Source organism: Echiichthys vipera, assembly GCF_963691815.1.
Source record: "Echiichthys vipera genome assembly, chromosome: 14".
Classification (NCBI taxonomy): Eukaryota; Metazoa; Chordata; class Actinopteri; order Perciformes; family Trachinidae; genus Echiichthys; species Echiichthys vipera.
This window is the reverse complement of record NC_139839.1, coordinates 9,156,418-9,174,011: the sequence shown is the minus strand read 5'-3', so window position 1 is coordinate 9,174,011 and position 17,594 is coordinate 9,156,418. Positions and strand designations below refer to the sequence as shown.

Below are 17,594 nucleotides of genomic sequence, written 5' to 3'. Positions count from 1 at the left end.
AGGTATATGTGTGTGTGTGTGCATCTACTGTAAGTGTCTCTCTAATTGTGTGTCATTCTTGCAGCCTGTTACAGTATATCCAGCTGTTTGGGGAGACTTTTAATGTCCCGCACCACTTAAAAAAAAAGCAAACATCATCCTGGGTAGTATCCTGAGAACCCCCCCCCCCCCCATTAAAAAAACAAACCCTAAAGAATAAAATCTGAAGTGTGAACATGTGCCAACACACGATACATCCACCTACACTGACAGCAGTCACTGATGTTATGACACTCACAGCCACTGCTACGCACACTGTTCCACACTTGTCCAGAAAATAAATAACACTGCAGTCACAAACAAGATCTCCAAGCTGACACGCCACCTGAGAGACACAGGGAGAGAGGAGTCACAAAGAATTAGGAGTCAAAAGTACTGTCTGTCGAGCAAATCCAACATGCACCGCATATTTTATTATGTATAGAAATCATGTATTTAGCAGTGTTTCAGCAAATCTGTCAACAGTCAGCACTCGTTTAAATAACTAAAAGTAATGTAGGCAATAGATGCAAATTGCTAACATATATCTCTTACTAATCTATTGTTAACTATTGTTATTTTACTTTCCAAGTGTTGACATGACTTAATACTTTTTATAGACTTATACATAGACTTATATTATATAACATGTCTTTGCTGTTTGACAGCTTGCCGGGCTGCCCCCAAGTGGCTTAAAACAACAACTGAGTTTTGACAGCATGGTTTTAAAAACACATGTACTGTAGAAACACAGCTTAAAGAGATAGTTTGGTTTTCTTGAAGTGGTTGTAGGGGGTACTTCTCCGTGGTCAGTGTGTTACGTGCAGTAGATGACGGTTAGAATGCCATCAGTATGGATAAGTGGACAGGAGTCACAGAAGACACAGAAGCTGCTGTGGACGGGGTAGCAACTGCCGCAAAACATACTTTTGTCACCTTAAAAAAGTGGCCATCATTTTTGCTATACTTAAAATATTTCCACCACTTTACTTTGCCGTCAGACAGCCCTTTGTTGCACTAGATTTGTGGCAACTGTGCTGACCAATGTATTACTCCGCAGATCAGCTATTTGGGTCAGGCCTTCCGTGGTTTATGGAATAAACAAGTACAAGAAAATAAAAAGGAGTGTTTCTAACAGCGATGACATACTGTATACCATTGACTGTGGAGACAAGAGGATCCCTATATGAGCCGGAGTACACAGAGGAATAACTTTTGCACAGGGTGACTTAACAGCCAAAAGATACAGCAAGTACCTCATTGTAACCCACTTCAAAAAAGTTGAACCATCCTTTTAAGCCAAGAGGTGGGAACAACCAAATACACAAGAGACAGAGAGAGATGGTGATGATCTTTTTTTTTTTTGTTGTCTGCTACCTTGAGACCTTTCAATGCTGATGTAATATGGAGAAAAACACATGAACGTTAAAATATAGAAGTGGAAAGATGTGGAGGGTGCAAGGAGTAAGCGGGGATGGACAGTTGAACATTTCTAGATGAAGGCATGGTTGAGCAAGTAAATGTGTAGGAGGGAGAGTGAGCAGACCAGGGTCAAATAATGTTTGCTTCTGGAAAGCACTGAGCCTCCCAGTGGTCACAGTGTGGGAACAAAAACCACACAAAATGTGACCATGGTACAGATGGTAGATGGTCTGCAGTTTCCTTTTTGAAACAACTAAAGATTAAATGTTAGTGTGAGGCCAAGAGAAATATTTTTGACTCATCATTCATGTCAACTTTATTGTAGACTTTTTACCCTGCTCTCACTGGCGGATTTTCAGCATCTACAGTTTGATTATGAAAGTATTTTTGCTAAAATGGACTGTTATTTAATAATATGTTAAGGTATGCCCTCACTAACTTTAAAACTATTACAGAAAAGCTTAACTGAGTGCTTCTCACGGCAAATTGAGGCTCTGTAGTAGATTCCCAGCTTGCACTTTTGCGGCTGCACAAAGCCAAAACACTTGCTGTGCAGGTTCTGCTTTAGTGGAGTAAAGTATTTGACCGAGGTCCAGAAGAGAGACGGCAACGGTGTGAACGTTCTGCTCAAAGCCCTCAGGACTCACCTCTGCTACAGGACACGCCAAAGACTTCAAGGCCAAAGGATAAAGGCAAGAGAAAAGAACAAGAACAGAAACAAAAACTGGAGAGAGAGAAAGAAAGACATGAAGAAAGGACAAAGGAATGAGAGAATTATAGGAACACTCACGATATGTTAGTAACAGCAGAGACAGAAACAGAGGCTCACTGTACAGGGAAACTAATATTAATATTTATAAAACCGTACTTCTGAATATTATTCATGTAATAATCTCATGTGACATTCTAGTGTATCTTTTCAAGCTTTCATGGGTGGTTTCCTATACACCATGTGAAAAGAAATAGAAAAGAGATACACTCAACATTCAATTAAATATTGATTTTACAGGTTTTAGGCAGAAAATCCCATAATCTTGGCTGCTTGTGATGTATGTATTGACTTTTTTTAATAGAGGAAGACAATAAACATGGCCTACCTTTTCCTCCAGGTCTTTAATCTGCCTCCTCTGGATTTCTGTCTTGTCCTCAAGGTCACGAATTCTCTGAAATATTCAGAGATAGGGTTCAATTCTCTCACATATAAATCAGTATTTACACACACACACACACACACACACACACACACACACACACACACACACACACACACACACACACACACACACACACACACACACACACACACACACACACACACACACACACACACACACACACACACACACACACAATCACACACACACACACACACACACACACACACACGCACTCCTATCCCAGCTAAAGACATAGACAGACCTGGTGTGCCTGGTGCAGCAGCTCCATCCTCTCCTGGAGGATCTGGCAGTCGTATTCTCGACTCTTCCTCAGCATCTGCCTCCTCAGCTTCTCCACCGCCGTCCGCAGCTCGTCCTTCTGGAGCTCATCCAGAGGCTCACCATACTTTATCACCTGTAGGAAGCAGACAGGTACAAACGCAGTGGATAACTTGATGGATTTTTACGAAAACACTTCACAATCCACTAATCTTCTGCCCTTATCTGAACACTTCTTGAGGCTTCACGGAAAATAAGATTCCTGGGGGGAACATTGTGTTTTTTACTTCTGCGTTGATAATCGCAAAGTATCCATAGTCATTAGTCAAGTCATTTGCAGTGAACCATGTACTGTGGTCATGTGGTCTTCATGTACATAGCACAGATGTTCCACTTAAGCGGGAAGTTCATGATCACAAGGATGTATGGCAAAAGCACATTGCAAAACAGTGTCGAGAGGGAATTTGTTTTGGTGGAACATTAGCATGTGAGGAGGCGAACTATGTACATAATCCTAACTAAACCCCCACAAAAGATATATCAGATACATGTGAAACATATCTTTACAACCATTCACTGAAATAGCCAAGCAGACTTGCCTTTTTACACAATCCAAATCTTCATCAAAACTACCAGGTAGCGACTGATTTGTTTGTGTGAAATGTACAATAGTTTTCATAACCATCATGAAGCTGTAATATTTTATGAAATGAAGAACCTTGTCCTGCTGCAGGGCGTTGTATAACGTTGCTTCCAGCTCCTGGATTTGCTGTTGGGAGGAGAAAAGAGGGCAGTTGTTACTTTTGATGTCCAAAACACGAAAAATATGTACATGTGCTTTGTATTAATCTACCTGCAGTCCCTGCTGGCTTAACTCTGACCATAACGACTACATGCAAAACCCCAATCCTTCACCTAAACTCATGATTCTAACCATAACCCTAAATTTGAAACGAAAACTATTTCCCCCTGGGATTATTCAAGTATTTCTGATTCTGGTTCTGAAAACAAGTCAAGCCAAAATAAATCATAAACCTTGTGGGAACCTGAATATTCATTCTGGAATGGTAATTGAGTCTGACCGTGAACAGATTTTTGGCCCAACAACATGATAAATGACACACAAACACACACACATACCAAATAGGCCTGGTCCAGGGCCTGTTTTCTGTAGTCCAGCTCCTCCTCTAGATATCCTTTCTGTTTACAAAACATCTCCTGTACATAATAAGCAGGCCAGAGACAGTGGTTAGGGGGAAGTGATTTTTTTTAACATAAAACTTTATTTAAACCTATATTTTAAATGTCTAAATAAATTTCTATGGGGATAAGAGGCCTAGTAGCAGTTTCAATCATATCACGATGGACTAAAGCTGCTGTGAGCCATAAAAAGGTAGAAAATAATGTGTATTCAAGCAGGAGGACAATGAGGAAATCAGAGAGGTTAAAACTTGTAAAAAAAAAAAAAAAAAAAAGCCACCCACCATCTCTATCTCCAGGTCCATCATCTTCTGGTGCAGTGCTGCCTCCGTCCCCTCTATCTGTTGGATCCACTAGAGGGCAACAAACAGCAAAACACAGGTCAGCACAGCAAAAACGATTCTGTGGGTTGATTTTTACATTCAGTGGAACCACGATGAGGTTTCCAAACTTACCTTTTCTGCTAGCGACAAAACAGTGCTAGCCTGAATAATGGCCACTTGCTCTTCATTTCTTAAGTTCTATTCAAAAGCAGTAAAACACTTTGATTAATAATGTGGGCATTTTAGCATTGTGTGTTAATATGTCAAACTCCAAATGAATTACCCCGTTGTCTCCCAGGATGTCTAGAAGTTTGATGAGGTCTGGTACACACACATCCTGTAAAGAAAACACACCAGAAGCATACTCATAAAAGGCATCTCCCTTCATTTATTTTTTTTACTTTTCATTTAGACTTATTTCCACTGTAAAATGTTCAGATTTTAAACTTTTACTTAAAACAAAAGAAACTGCGGACTCTTATAAAAGGGATTTCAGAAGCGTGGATCTTCAAAGTTCCAATGGGTCCCGAGGATTCAGATGAACGGTTCATGAGATATGCAAATTACACACACCAACGCACATACGCACACACACGCACGCACACACACACACACACACACACACACACACACACACACACACACACACAGTGAACCCTCTCTTTGTAATTAGATTAAAGCAGAGTAGCCCTTCTCGTCGCCTACCTTGACCCCCTCCTTCATACAGTAGATCTGCAGTGCACTGACTCCCTCCGAGAAGGGATGCATCCTCAGGTGGTTGAATGGAGGTGACCTCCTCTCACGCTCCTACGACAACAGAAGTACACATTTCATGATACAAAAGGACAGTACTGTAACTAAAACTCTCGTCATGAGTCCTTCTTTACTCCGTATTGGACCTGGATGAAACAGTATTTTCCCTTTTAGTGGCTTTTAGACTCCTCAGACACCTTCAAATCAATATTGACATTAGGAGCTGCACAAAATTCCCTGAATCAATCCTTGTCTGCACTTATGTCAGTTTTGTTCAGCCATGAAAATGCTGACTACTCATATTTCAGACAGTCTCTACCACTGCTGCTGCCATCTGAACATGCATCAGACAAACGCCTGATAGCATTAATATAAGCCTTTAAAATAAAATGATTTTGATGTTGCATCAGTTCATTTCAATACCGCACTGAGCAAATTGGAACGATCTGTTCTCCTCTCTGCTCACTAGGTGGCAGATTGGGCCCTTATAAGCTGCTGTCAATACTGCAGCAGGGAGGTACAGTTATCAGCCTGACAGAATGGGTGGGCAGCCTGTCTACATGACTGAATGAATAACTTGACAGGATTTCAACATGGCTTCTTTTAAAACCTTTTGTGACTCACCTCCAGCTCCAGTATCCTAAACTCTAACAGCTCATTCTGGTCTTTGGAGTCTTGCAGCTCCTGCTGCGCCCGACTGCACTCTGACTCTATCTTTTCCACCTGGACACCAGAGAGAGTCAGAATTAATAAGGAGACACAAGAGGTAGTCGTCCACGAGACTGTAGCTACAGTATGTTATTGAATATGATGGGGATATAACTGTAGACAGAACTGAAGGAAACCACCACAAGGATATAAGGCTTTTAGCAATGCTTATTACCAAATGTGCCATTGGTGACATGTGCTATCAAACAAATCAAATAAAAGAGTCTAATGTTAATCTTTAAAAAAAAAAAAACAGAAAGAAACTAGAAAGAAAGTAACTAATAACAAACCTTGAACTTTAACAGTGCAATCCACACAATCGCAAACATTTTAGGAAATACTGAAGCTGTCTGATTATTAGAAAAGGTCTAACCTTGTCTAATAGCTCCTGATTCCTTCGTAAGAAGAGCTGCTTCTCCTCCACCCATTTGCAATCCTGATGGAGCGCAGAGACACATTTAATGCATTAAATCAAAGCTAAAAAATAAAACTAGGATTTCACACATTTTATCAAGAGATATCCCTTGTTAAGCGAAAAAAAGACAGAGAAACTGCAAATGCAGTGATGGCATGGCAGTGAAGAAACTTGTTACGCAGATGACAGGACAGTAGGAATCCCAAGATGTTGATCGAGGGAAGTCATTGGGATAGCTATCCATGTGTGAATTTGTTAATTAAATACAGCATATTTCCCTTAAGTCGGCTCAAAAAATAAGTTATTATATCCTTTGGTTTGATATTCTAGTAAACTGCACACGGAAGATGTCCACACACATGCATGTACACACACTCAATAACTTGAATTGATAAAACTCATCTGCCTTCTTTCATGCATGCGCTTGTGTGTCCTACCTGTCCCTTAAGGTTCAGCTCCTTCTCCAAGTCCTCTATTTTGGCTTTATACCTGAGAACTTCTGCTTGGAGCTGCTCCTGAGCCTGAAACACGAGACAAACAACGACACTCATTAGAAAACACTAGCGCACTGTTTCTCACGTGGGGGTCTGAAAGACCTAGGAGGAAGTGACACCAGAGACCTGACAAATATAATGAGTTTAAAAAACATTTCATTATCAGAGCGCAAAAGACAGTCAGTTTGTTTCTAACTTTATTTCCTAAAGGCCGACAACGGTAAGACAAGCCTGATGCTGAGCCTCCAAATCAACTATGCTGGCTACGTCATTAACTACTCATCCAGGAAGATAGCCTTCGAGAAGCTTTCTTAAACTTACATTAAACACTTAAATTACTTTTACTTGTTGTTTTACGTGTTGCAAGGACTAGCAAAGTCGGCCACCAGCTGATTAAATCAGATTGTATAGTTACAAAGCTTATCTGGGAGTTATTCACTTATTGTTATCACTCTGACATCTTCATTAGCCCAGCACACAACCTACTGTTGCAATGGCTTAAAACCAAACTCTCTCTCTTCTCTCTCTGCCTCATTAGCCAACTGTTTTCTGAAACATAAGTAAAGATTCTTTTCTTCATATTGGAACCATGATAATTGTCCACTTATACAGAGCCTAAATGGATGCTTTGTAAAGTGTGGGCCGTTACTCTCCCACTGAATGCATGCAGCTACATTATGTTTGGGCTTTGCTGTGTCTCTGTCATATCTCTGTCATAGCTTCTTGTGCTTGTTGTATTTTATTAATTTTTGTTTGGGCTGCAAATATATCTGTAACTGAATTAGATCCATCTCTCTTGCTCTCTCTCCCACCTTCATAGTAGAAGCAATGATAAATGCCTCACCTTAACCATCTAACTTTAACCATTCGCGGTCATTGGCTAAACTTAACCATATTATGAGACTTTCACAAATCTTGTGTTTCATTCCAGAGTCACAAACTCAAAAATAGTTAAGAATAACTGCCCAGTCTAATAGGATAAATATGTCAATGTGTTTAAATTTCACATGTTCCCACACACTTACAGCAGCCATATGACCCAACCATGAATGTTCCATCGACCTACCCTAAACACAAGACTTTTTATACATTTGCTTTCACTGGATTGCTAAACTGAGTGATAGTGATCAAATGCCTCTGCCACTGATACGACCTCTTCAAATGGGTTTGTCATGGTAACTTTAAAGTTTCAAAGCCGTTAGCAATTTCATTAAGTACAAGTAGTGCTTAAATACACAGAGAATAATAAGAAATTGAAAATCAGAAAACCATAGATCCAATCTAAATCAGATTTATTTCATCATTTCATAATTGTATCTTTATTAGAACAGAAACAAAAGTTAAGCCTATTTGAGTGCACAAATAGATTGGACATTTTTTTTCTCCATTGTGCATTGTGCATGTACCTTGGCTTCCATCTCAGCATCCAGAATGCCTCCTTTTTGTTCCTGCAGCAGGGCATAGGCTCGTTGTAAGGCCTGATACTCCCTGGTGAGCTGACGGAAACGCAGCTCAGACTCCTCATTGGCTAGGCCCTAGTTTGACACACACAGGTCAGAGGTCAAGGTCTATGGCTGAATTGGGTTACAGTATATCCTTATTCAAGTGCAACTGAATGGATTTTATCATGAATTCAACCAGCATGGTCTAAAACAGAACACATTCAGGTGACTGACTTAATTGTAAATGTAGTGATTTTGACACTCGTGAACTTTCTTGGTGACTTGACAGAAAAGAGGCAAGTTCTCACCTCCTCCAGGTCCTCATCGGGAGTAGCAGGAGTTCTGTCCATCCGAAACGAAGCCACTGAAGACGTCTCCGAGTCCATAGACTCTTCATCGTACCCAAAGAAGGTGTCTACTACAATGTGCCTCTGCAGAGGTGGAAGATGAATGATTTACAGTTCTGAACATCTCTAATGGTAAATGTCCAATGAACAATATGCCTTGTTAACACGACCTCAGAATCTCCAGAGATGTCTCACCCTGGGGTGTCCCCGAAAGCTTTTTCCTTTCCTTTTCTTTTACATTTTTGTAGCTAAACACACCCCTATGGCTCTATCATTTACTCCAGAAACAGATGTGAGAGCAGGTTTAAACTAAGCGGCAGTTTTGAATAAAGTTGTTTCATCACAGAAAAAATAATTGTTGTAATGGATTTTTACAAAAGATGCCCCATACTGTAACTTCTCAAGAATACCTTTTTTTTTTAAGTGATGAAAGATACACTGAAAAGAAACGTTTGGTTTTATAACATAGTAGGTAATCTTAGGACACTTTAAGATAAATGGCTCAAAACCAATTTTAATTTCCTCCACCTTTATTGGCCTCGAACTTCTTTTATGCCTTTTCTTTCTTAGTAGTTTTTCTCGGTCCTGGGAAAACAGACATATGGAAAGAAGAAAACACACCACTGTAAGATTAAATTCAGTGAATAGAAAAATGAATCAATGACAGCACAACACTGAAAAATAACTCTTTCACACAGTTCACTGAGGATGTTAGAATTCACAGGATGTTGAGGGAGTTTCACATGTTAATAGCTCATGGTGACCTCATGGTTTTTGAACCTGAACTCCACATTTGCAGTCTGATCATTAGGTATCTTGCAATATCATGTTTTTTAAATAAATTACACAGAGTGCCTGGTGACATGTTTTTCAGTTGGTGCAGCTTCATACCTTTAGGATGATAAGGGATCTGAAAATCTTAAATTCCTACACTTTTATCAAACATAAAACATGCGAAAAAGATGTCTCACATTATGTGTGTGTATGTTTTAAAAGTTGTTCTTATAATAAGAGTACAGGAGCATCCCGTTTACACATTAACTACATGGGTCAGCCCCCATGACTCAAACTGCCAACTCTGCAAATGACTGAAAACATCTGCTGATTTGCACCCTTGTTATATATTAAAAAAAACATACTCTTGTCAGCTCATCAATCATGCTTTGCTGCTCCAGGACTTGAAGCTTGAGAAAGGCTATTTCCTGGTCATCGTGTGCCTGGTCCAGGTCATTGAGAGACTTCAGTTTTTTCAGTGGAGGATGGGAGCTGATCTTTTCCTTCTGAAGACACAGAACACACAGAGAGGAAAGTCCTCTGAGATCACAATATTCACATGCAAATCAGTCCGTCCCTCTAGCCAAAAAAACTTGTGTGACTTTGTGCTGACCATCTCGTGGTTCTCCTTGGCCAGGTTCTTGAGTTTCTCCTCCAGCTTCTGGATAGTCTGAGTCAAATCATCATTCCTCTTACTAAGCAGCTTGTTCTTGTCCAGCATTGGCTTACATTGCTTCTCTGACTCTCGAACTCGCTTCAGCTGGCGGGGTGAAAGAGACACAAAGTCATATTAAATTGTGACTTACGAAGGTGGACAGCGGGAGATAGAAGCTGGGAAGGAAGAGAGAGCAGAACATCCATCTTTATCTGATTCATTTGGTCATACCAGTTCATTCCTCTCATCCCCCAACAGTGAGTTACGGTCCTCTAATTTCCGTATAGTCGAGTTGAGATCGGAAATGCGCCTCTGGTTTCTTCTCAAGTCCTGAAACAAACAAACAGAAAAACAACTATATCATTCCACTAATCCAATCACTAGCCAGGTGTAGGGACAATTAGAATTACACTTGTTGTTGTATGCCACCCCCAATAAGTCTACATCCATGTCCGCTGGGACTCGTATATAAGTGAAGACTGAAGGAATTTAATAAAAAGTATTAAGTGTATTCTTTGGCGAAATGGAAGTTACCACTGTATTAACATGGTCGATTCCAGTGAATCATTTCCAGTGAGCAACAACAGCAAAACCTATGAGCTTATTGTGGACTACCGGAGGAACAGGATAGAACACAAAGTTAAAGCCAGGGCAGTAGACAATGCCTCAAACATGGATGTTGCTGCAAAGAAGCGAAACATTCTTTAACATGGACACGTCTAGGACATTTCTCACCGAAACCAAAAGAAAAGAAACCCCACATGCTTAAGAAGAAAGTAGATTTAAACAAGAACTAAAAACCAAAATGTCTAACTGAAGAGACAATGATGTTGCCAAAACAAATTTCCACAATACGTCTGAGTATGTCCCGTAAGTGAAAACACATCTGACAAGCACAACCTCCTGCTGTGAGCTACATATGCGAAAGTGAAATTCCAGACTTTGTCTACAATCTGATTCTCCTGATGGAGTTTGAGTCCAAGTGGACGCTTTGCCAAACTTGAAGAAATTCCCTCCAGGCATTTCTGAGAAGGGGATGGACGGACAACCAGAAAACCTAATGTACGTCATTAAATAATTCAATTAACACCACCCCATTAAGTTAGAGCTCAGTATTACCAGCATATTGCAAGAAGTGAAGTGCAACTGCATGGAAATGAGGTCTAAATAGCATGGGTTTTCATATTAGCTACACATTAGCCATGATCAGTTTGTGGGTTAACACACTTTAATCGTGACAATTAATAGATTTCAGTTCTTTTGCTATTTTGATCTGATCATGGGACTTCCTGATGAATCGCTGCCTCACATCTCTTATGCCTCAGATTTGAAGGTTGACCCAATCGTCTACATTCCAAATCAGCTCTTTCAGTTTTCTCCAGGTGTTTGGCATCCACTGAGCACTTGAGATTGCAACGATATTTTACAAGCAAGCTGCAACAGGACGAACCCACATCCGGACATCAAAAGTTGGCAGCATTATGACGCTTTGATGATGCTGTTCTCTCCGTATGAGTTTGAGCTTGGGGGATTCACACTGCCAAAAGTGATTGCGATCGCCTTAGATCATTATGAGAATCCCTACTGCGGGCTCAAATGTGGTTACACAAGTCCTCTCGCAGGCTCAGATCATGAGTTACAAAACCTGTAATGACACTTTGGCACTTAAGCTACAAAGCGGTATTGAAAGGCTAAAGAACTTTGAGATTGTTGAATGTAAAGTGCAAAACAAATAAAATGTATTATTATTATTATTAATGTGAGGAGGAGAGAATGGGGTAGATGAGGTTGGAAGGCTCCCAGTTTCTTTCAAAAGAATAGGTTGGTAGTAATGTTTGACATGACTGAGCGGAGCATGGAAGATTCCTCTCTACTTACTGGGCTACCACAGTGCTCAGCTCCATCTCCCGCTCTGCCCGGAATCTCTCTTTTTGGGCTTCCCAGGCCGCACTCTGCCTCCTTGACGAGGAACAGTTGCTCGTCCAGGGCGTCCTTTTGAAGCTGCAGCCTCTGTAAGAAACCACTTGTTGACTCCAGTTCCTTCTCCAGAGCAAAGATGGTGCGGTCTTTAGATTTGATTTCATCCACCTATAGTAAGGGAGAAGAACATAATGGTGTACTTCAGAAATGGCTGAGAGGATATCAAATACTTCTGTTTTATTCCAGTGTGACTCAGTAGCAGCACCATTCAAGTGATTCAAGAGAGTAAAATCAGAATTATAATGTGGTTCCTGTTCTTCCTTTTTCAGTGTCTTGTTATCGGGAAATAATATTTCAATACATTTTATCGAGTAAAATACTAGCTAATTCAGTTGATTCACTGGGAAATGGTTTTGCTAGATTAATTTTTGAATGAAATAATACTGACAGAACTGTTTGCAGGGCTCTCAAGTTTTGAAGACAGGCAGGAGTGACATTCTCCCGTTGACAGGTGGGGGTATGGGTCGGGGGAATGGGGGTGTTTAACTCAACATTGAAAAGCTGCTGCTAATTATCTGCCACATTCTCTAACAGCACTCGAGTTGTCATTGTTCAAGTTGTTAATTTGTTGTAATGTAACATTAAAACAGGACATGACTACCTCTGTGTTCAAAGTTATGCCCGGACCTCCAAGATGTTTGCAGTAGAATCACGTGAATAATTTGAGGTGAATAAAACTATGCTTTTTCTCCCATTGGTTGTGTTGGTTGGTGTTCTTACCAAGATACAATACTACTACTTTCTGATTGGCTTTGTGTGGCCCCTCTCGTTTTTTGATTTGCTGGTGTCACCATGACTGAACCAGACTGAACTCCAAGAGAGACGTGCTTGATTCCTGCCGGTTCCATAGTGAGAGTGGCGCTACTGCACTGCAGCGTATTATAAAATGTTTTTCTGCGTGAGAAATACAAAGTGTGGCTGGAGTGCGTGACCAAAGACCGAAAAGAGTGACTATCACGCTCCGTGCGAGCCGTGTGTTGGATAACTGATTAGTTTTAGCCCTCATTTCAACAGATGTAGCTGCACGAACATTTATGTTTATTTCTGGAAACCTACAACATCCTTTAAAAGTATATATCAGGAACAAAAGAAAGTAATAAATAAGGTTTCCCTGTAGCTCTACAATTGTATTCTAGTAGCAGGGAATGTGCCTACCAGTCTGCGGATGTCTCTCTCACTGTCCCACTTGATCTTAGAGATCTGCTCCTGGTGCTGCTGGTGCTCCACCCGCAGGTCACCGGCCTTCATCTTGTCAGACTGGATCATGTTGCTGAGAGCCTCGTCGGTCTGCTTCTTAAGTGACTTCAGTTCCATTATCTCCTGCAGGAGCTTCACTCTCTCCTGGTCAAAGAAGCGCCGTGCATCCTCCTTGGCTTCCAGGGTCAGTGCTGTGCGCACCTAAAGAAGCAGGGGGGAGAAAGAGGCAGGGTTTTGATGTGGTTGTGGCAGGATTTGAATTTTTAGATTATCGGGGGAAAAGGAAATATGAATAATGATCATTTTTTTTGTAGTGCTTCCCCCAATCTGGAGATATTTCTCAGAAGTGAAGGTGACTGTCCTGTGCCAAGCCCCTCTGTCCTGCTTTTGGGATACGAAAAATGAAAACCCACTCCCCGTTCTTAAACGCACCTTCTCTCCACTGCCATCGCGCATGGCGTTCAGTGCGGCTTTGAGCCTCTGGTTCTCTTGGTCTTTGATTTTGGCGTGGCGGGCCAGCTCCTGCTCATGCTGCCTTGTCAAGTTTTCCCTGAGGGCCTGGAGCTCCTTTTGCTTTTCCTCGTGCCACTTGGCCCGCTGCTCTGTCAACATGGCAGTGTGACGGTGCTGCTCCTGCTCTCGCACCCGCTTCACCTCCTGAAGCTTGTCGCGTTCCAGTTTGCTCACCTTTGGGAGCGACAGAGGAAGAGGATTAAGGAATTAGGTCATTTTACATACCTACTGTTGTACTCCGAGTAGGCAACAGTCATTGCTTTTTCAACATTTGACTCCCCGGTTTATCTTCCTGGATTTAGTTTGATTGATTTAGTTGAGGTTAAAATGTAAATATAGTCTTGTGTTTTTGACAACCAACCTTTACACGAAGGGTGTAGCAATAATGTAGTGGTAGGGTGGAATTTAATTAAAAGTTCTTCAACCAAAAAAAAAAAGTGAATGGTATTTTCTACAATTAAATACATTTCAAGGGAATCTAGGGCATAACTAATTACCGCTATAATTAACTTGTTCATAGTTCTATGGAAAACGCTGCATTAACCATTTAGTTACATGTAGTGTTCCTGATCTGATACTTCATGATAAATGATGAATTACCTGTACTACAAAGAGCATGACCTTTTACTACCCTATCTTTGACTGAAGTTAATTTGCAATTTTATTTTTTTCAGGATTTTAACTGCAAATAAAACTCATACGGAAATATATTTTTAAACACATTTTGCCCTTAGCATTGCCTGCTGTTTTCCTCTCAGGCTGCGTGTACTGTCCCCACAACCTCCACAAATAATGCTGAATCCAAATGTCCAATCCCCCGCGACTTGTGCACCGAACCCTTCTATCATACTGTATGTACCGTAATATGTTCACATTGATACGTTAACAATTATTATTATTTTCTTTTATGTCGTAACATCTGTATTGGTCTAGAGTTTAGGTATTCTTCCAAACATCCAGGACTTTGGATAGCTCTTAGCACTCACAGACTTCCCAATGTGTTGAGATCCAGATATTCCGACTTGGGACTTACCTGATAAAATGAAAGTTTACATAAAAATAAAACACATAAATTTAGATTCAGCCAAAGATAGAACAGCCTAAATGTAGCATGAACGGGGATAACCGGGGCAAAAAAGGGCCATAGATCTTTGAGGGCTTCATTCCCCCTGAGGATGGGAGAGATGCCCCCCCCCTATGCCCTTCCTCTTGAATCAAAGAACATGATGATGATGAAATTGTAACAAAGGGAAATGAGATGTCTTCTTATAAGTGGAGGAAAATCATCCACTTGTCCTCACCTTCATGTGACCAGTTTTCTACATGGAACACACAGCTAACTAGGTAAAACATGCTGTTGTGTACAACATCAACATTTAACCTGATCGGCCAGCTGTAAAGGGCATAAAGACAAATATTAACATGTGTTACATGTGTTGTGGCTGTGTATTAACTCCTTTGGTAATATGATAGTTTGCTGTATGAATGCACAGCGTATAATGCAGTACAAGTGTAGTGCAGCATTTTACCATTAACTGAACATATGCCAAATAGACAGGACACTTAAACATAAGAATAACACATGTGGGGTCATGTCACAAGATGTACAGTATATGCACTTTTAAGACCTAGGTCAATCCTTTGCATCCTGGAGTGGCCAAAGGTTGCTGTAAAGGTTTACTTATGCATGTTGAAGTTGTACCGTACCTTGCATTTTTCTTGGTGTAGCTCTATCTGAATGTCGGTTAGCTTGGACCTAAGATCTTCATTGGCTGCCTGGAGGGCAGAGATGAGCGCCTCAGGCTTCTCGCTCTTTGTACGCCCTTTCTTGGCCATTGAGTCAAATACTAGAGGGGCTCTTTTAATGCTTTCATTGAGACTTCACAGAAACTTTCCAAGGCACTCCAAATGTTTCCAGTTCCTCCTCTTCCTCATTCTCCTATCAGAAAAAAGGGCTTGGGTGTGGAGGAGAGACAAAGAGAGATATATTGAGACATAGTACAGACTGCAAAAGTGACATAAATGAGACACATGCTCAAATTGTTAGCATGCTGGTGTTTAGCAGGTATAATGTTCGCCATGTTTACTGTCTTAGTTTAGCATGTTAGCATGATCCTCGTCTCTGCTTGGAGCTAGAGGCTCAAGGCCACATTAGTCGCTACCAGCCAGTGACGTGCAGTCAGGGGAGGCAGGTGAGGCTGTGCCTCCCCTGTCATCATGAGAGGAAAAAGAAACGAAATAATAAAATAACAAAAGTATTACTATTTGTCCTCTGGACTATGATTTTGGTGTGGTTCTTAATGTATTTTGACCATTTTTATAGTAAAAATCGCAGAAAAGTCTGTATTTCCTGCATAAATAAACGGAGTCTCTTCGGAGACGAGAGGTGAGGCACGGACAGCTGAGCCTCCCTCCAGATTGCGCAATCACTCACAAACTGGATTGAGCGTGTGCCAATGGCGCGTGCTTGTTCCCATTTCTGTGTATGTTTCCAATATGATGGTTGAGGACACTTTTATGTAATAAAAGCTTACGTCTTCTTTTCCATGGTGTTCAGTAATGTATTTTACATATGTGTGTAATATTTACACCTTATTGATATGACATAATAAGGTGGGGAATAGGTACTGTATTTCATAATACACCCAAATCTCTGACTGAATTGTCAGCAGTTGGGCTGCAGAGGCACCAGGGTTTGATGAGGAAGAAGAATGCATGGAATATAAAATACACTGACTCTGGTTCTGCTGCATTAATTTTGATCTCTTTCCAAAAAACTGTCCATTTTGAGGCCAACAAAGTTTCTTTAAGTACAATGCTAAATCAGTGCAGCGTTCCTTTGAGGGCTCACCAAAGAAATACAATTTATTCTGTAGGGAACATGAATATCTGAACCAAATTTCATGCAGTAACCTCATGGTACTGCTAGAGGAAAAGTCAGGGATCACCTTAGCCTTCGCCCTCTGGAGGCCATACAGTAAACTTGATTTGACCCAAATTTCATGGCAATTCACCCAACCGTTGCTGATATATTTATGTGTTGACGAAAGTGGTGGCCCATAACTGACAAACATTACCAACCCTAGAACCATTCTGCTAGCTTGGCCGATAAAATGTAATGTTAAAAAATTATAAATTGAATGAATCGTGAAAGAGGGAGAAGAACACATTTTGAATTAGAATTTTGTCCAGAAAAAAAGAATACAAAAGTATACAAAATTTAATTAGTTTAACAAATAAGAGAGAAAAAATCCAACAAAAAAACCTGTAACAACATATATACAATAAATTCTGTCTGAAAAGGAGTAGGAAGAAGTTTTCACTTATTTAATCCTACCCCATATTCACAATTGAGTCATTGCTGTAATCTGTATCTTTTATCCACTATAGGTACAATTTGTAAATCTAACTATACAATAATCAATATTTCAACGTTTTATAAATAACATTTAATATATATAAAGTAACATAATATAATACAATGTTTTCAAGACTGTGGTGCGGGGCCTGCAGAATCAGAAACCTGATTTTCCTCAGAATGTGCTTGTATTTGATGAATGGATGGAGACACAAAAAGCATAACTTAATTTTCCAGATCAAATTCTATATTGCCATATCATTCTGTTGCTAGGTATTTAATATGGGTGACAATAATCAACAGGAGTTAAGAGTCAGGAAAAGACATCACATGTACATCATCCGAGTATCCCGGAGGAAATGGTTACAGATGGTATTAACTAGATCAAACGACTGTCATGCTTTTTTAGTTAATATTATAAGAATGGTAGATGATTCCATGGCAACAAAAAGATAAAATCTACAAAAATATGTCAGTTCACCAACACACAACATTGTATAATAGGAAAAAATGAGTGATATTGATCCAACTTTGTGTGTGTGTGCCTTTTGATACTGTA

General features: G+C 40.3%; 1 protein-coding gene across 1 annotated transcript; it reads right to left on the bottom strand.

The window, feature by feature from the left end:
- Positions 1-236: 236 nt before the first annotated feature.
- jakmip2 (janus kinase and microtubule interacting protein 2) lies at positions 237-15,513 on the bottom strand (the record flags this gene model as incomplete). The annotated part of the gene is made up of 23 exons (XM_083926594.1): positions 237-364; positions 2,088-2,164; positions 2,538-2,603; positions 2,860-3,012; positions 3,595-3,645; positions 4,017-4,094; positions 4,361-4,429; positions 4,532-4,597; positions 4,683-4,736; positions 5,105-5,206; positions 5,777-5,875; positions 6,234-6,296; positions 6,713-6,796; positions 8,176-8,304; positions 8,520-8,642; positions 9,087-9,143; positions 9,698-9,838; positions 9,946-10,092; positions 10,219-10,317; positions 11,866-12,075; positions 13,123-13,365; positions 13,597-13,851; positions 15,385-15,513. The coding sequence occupies 22 exons, from the start codon at positions 15,511-15,513 to the stop codon at positions 2,114-2,116; spliced, it is 2,469 nt and encodes an 822-aa protein (XP_083782720.1). The 3' UTR covers positions 237-364; positions 2,088-2,113.
- Positions 15,514-17,594: the final 2,081 nt, after the last annotated feature.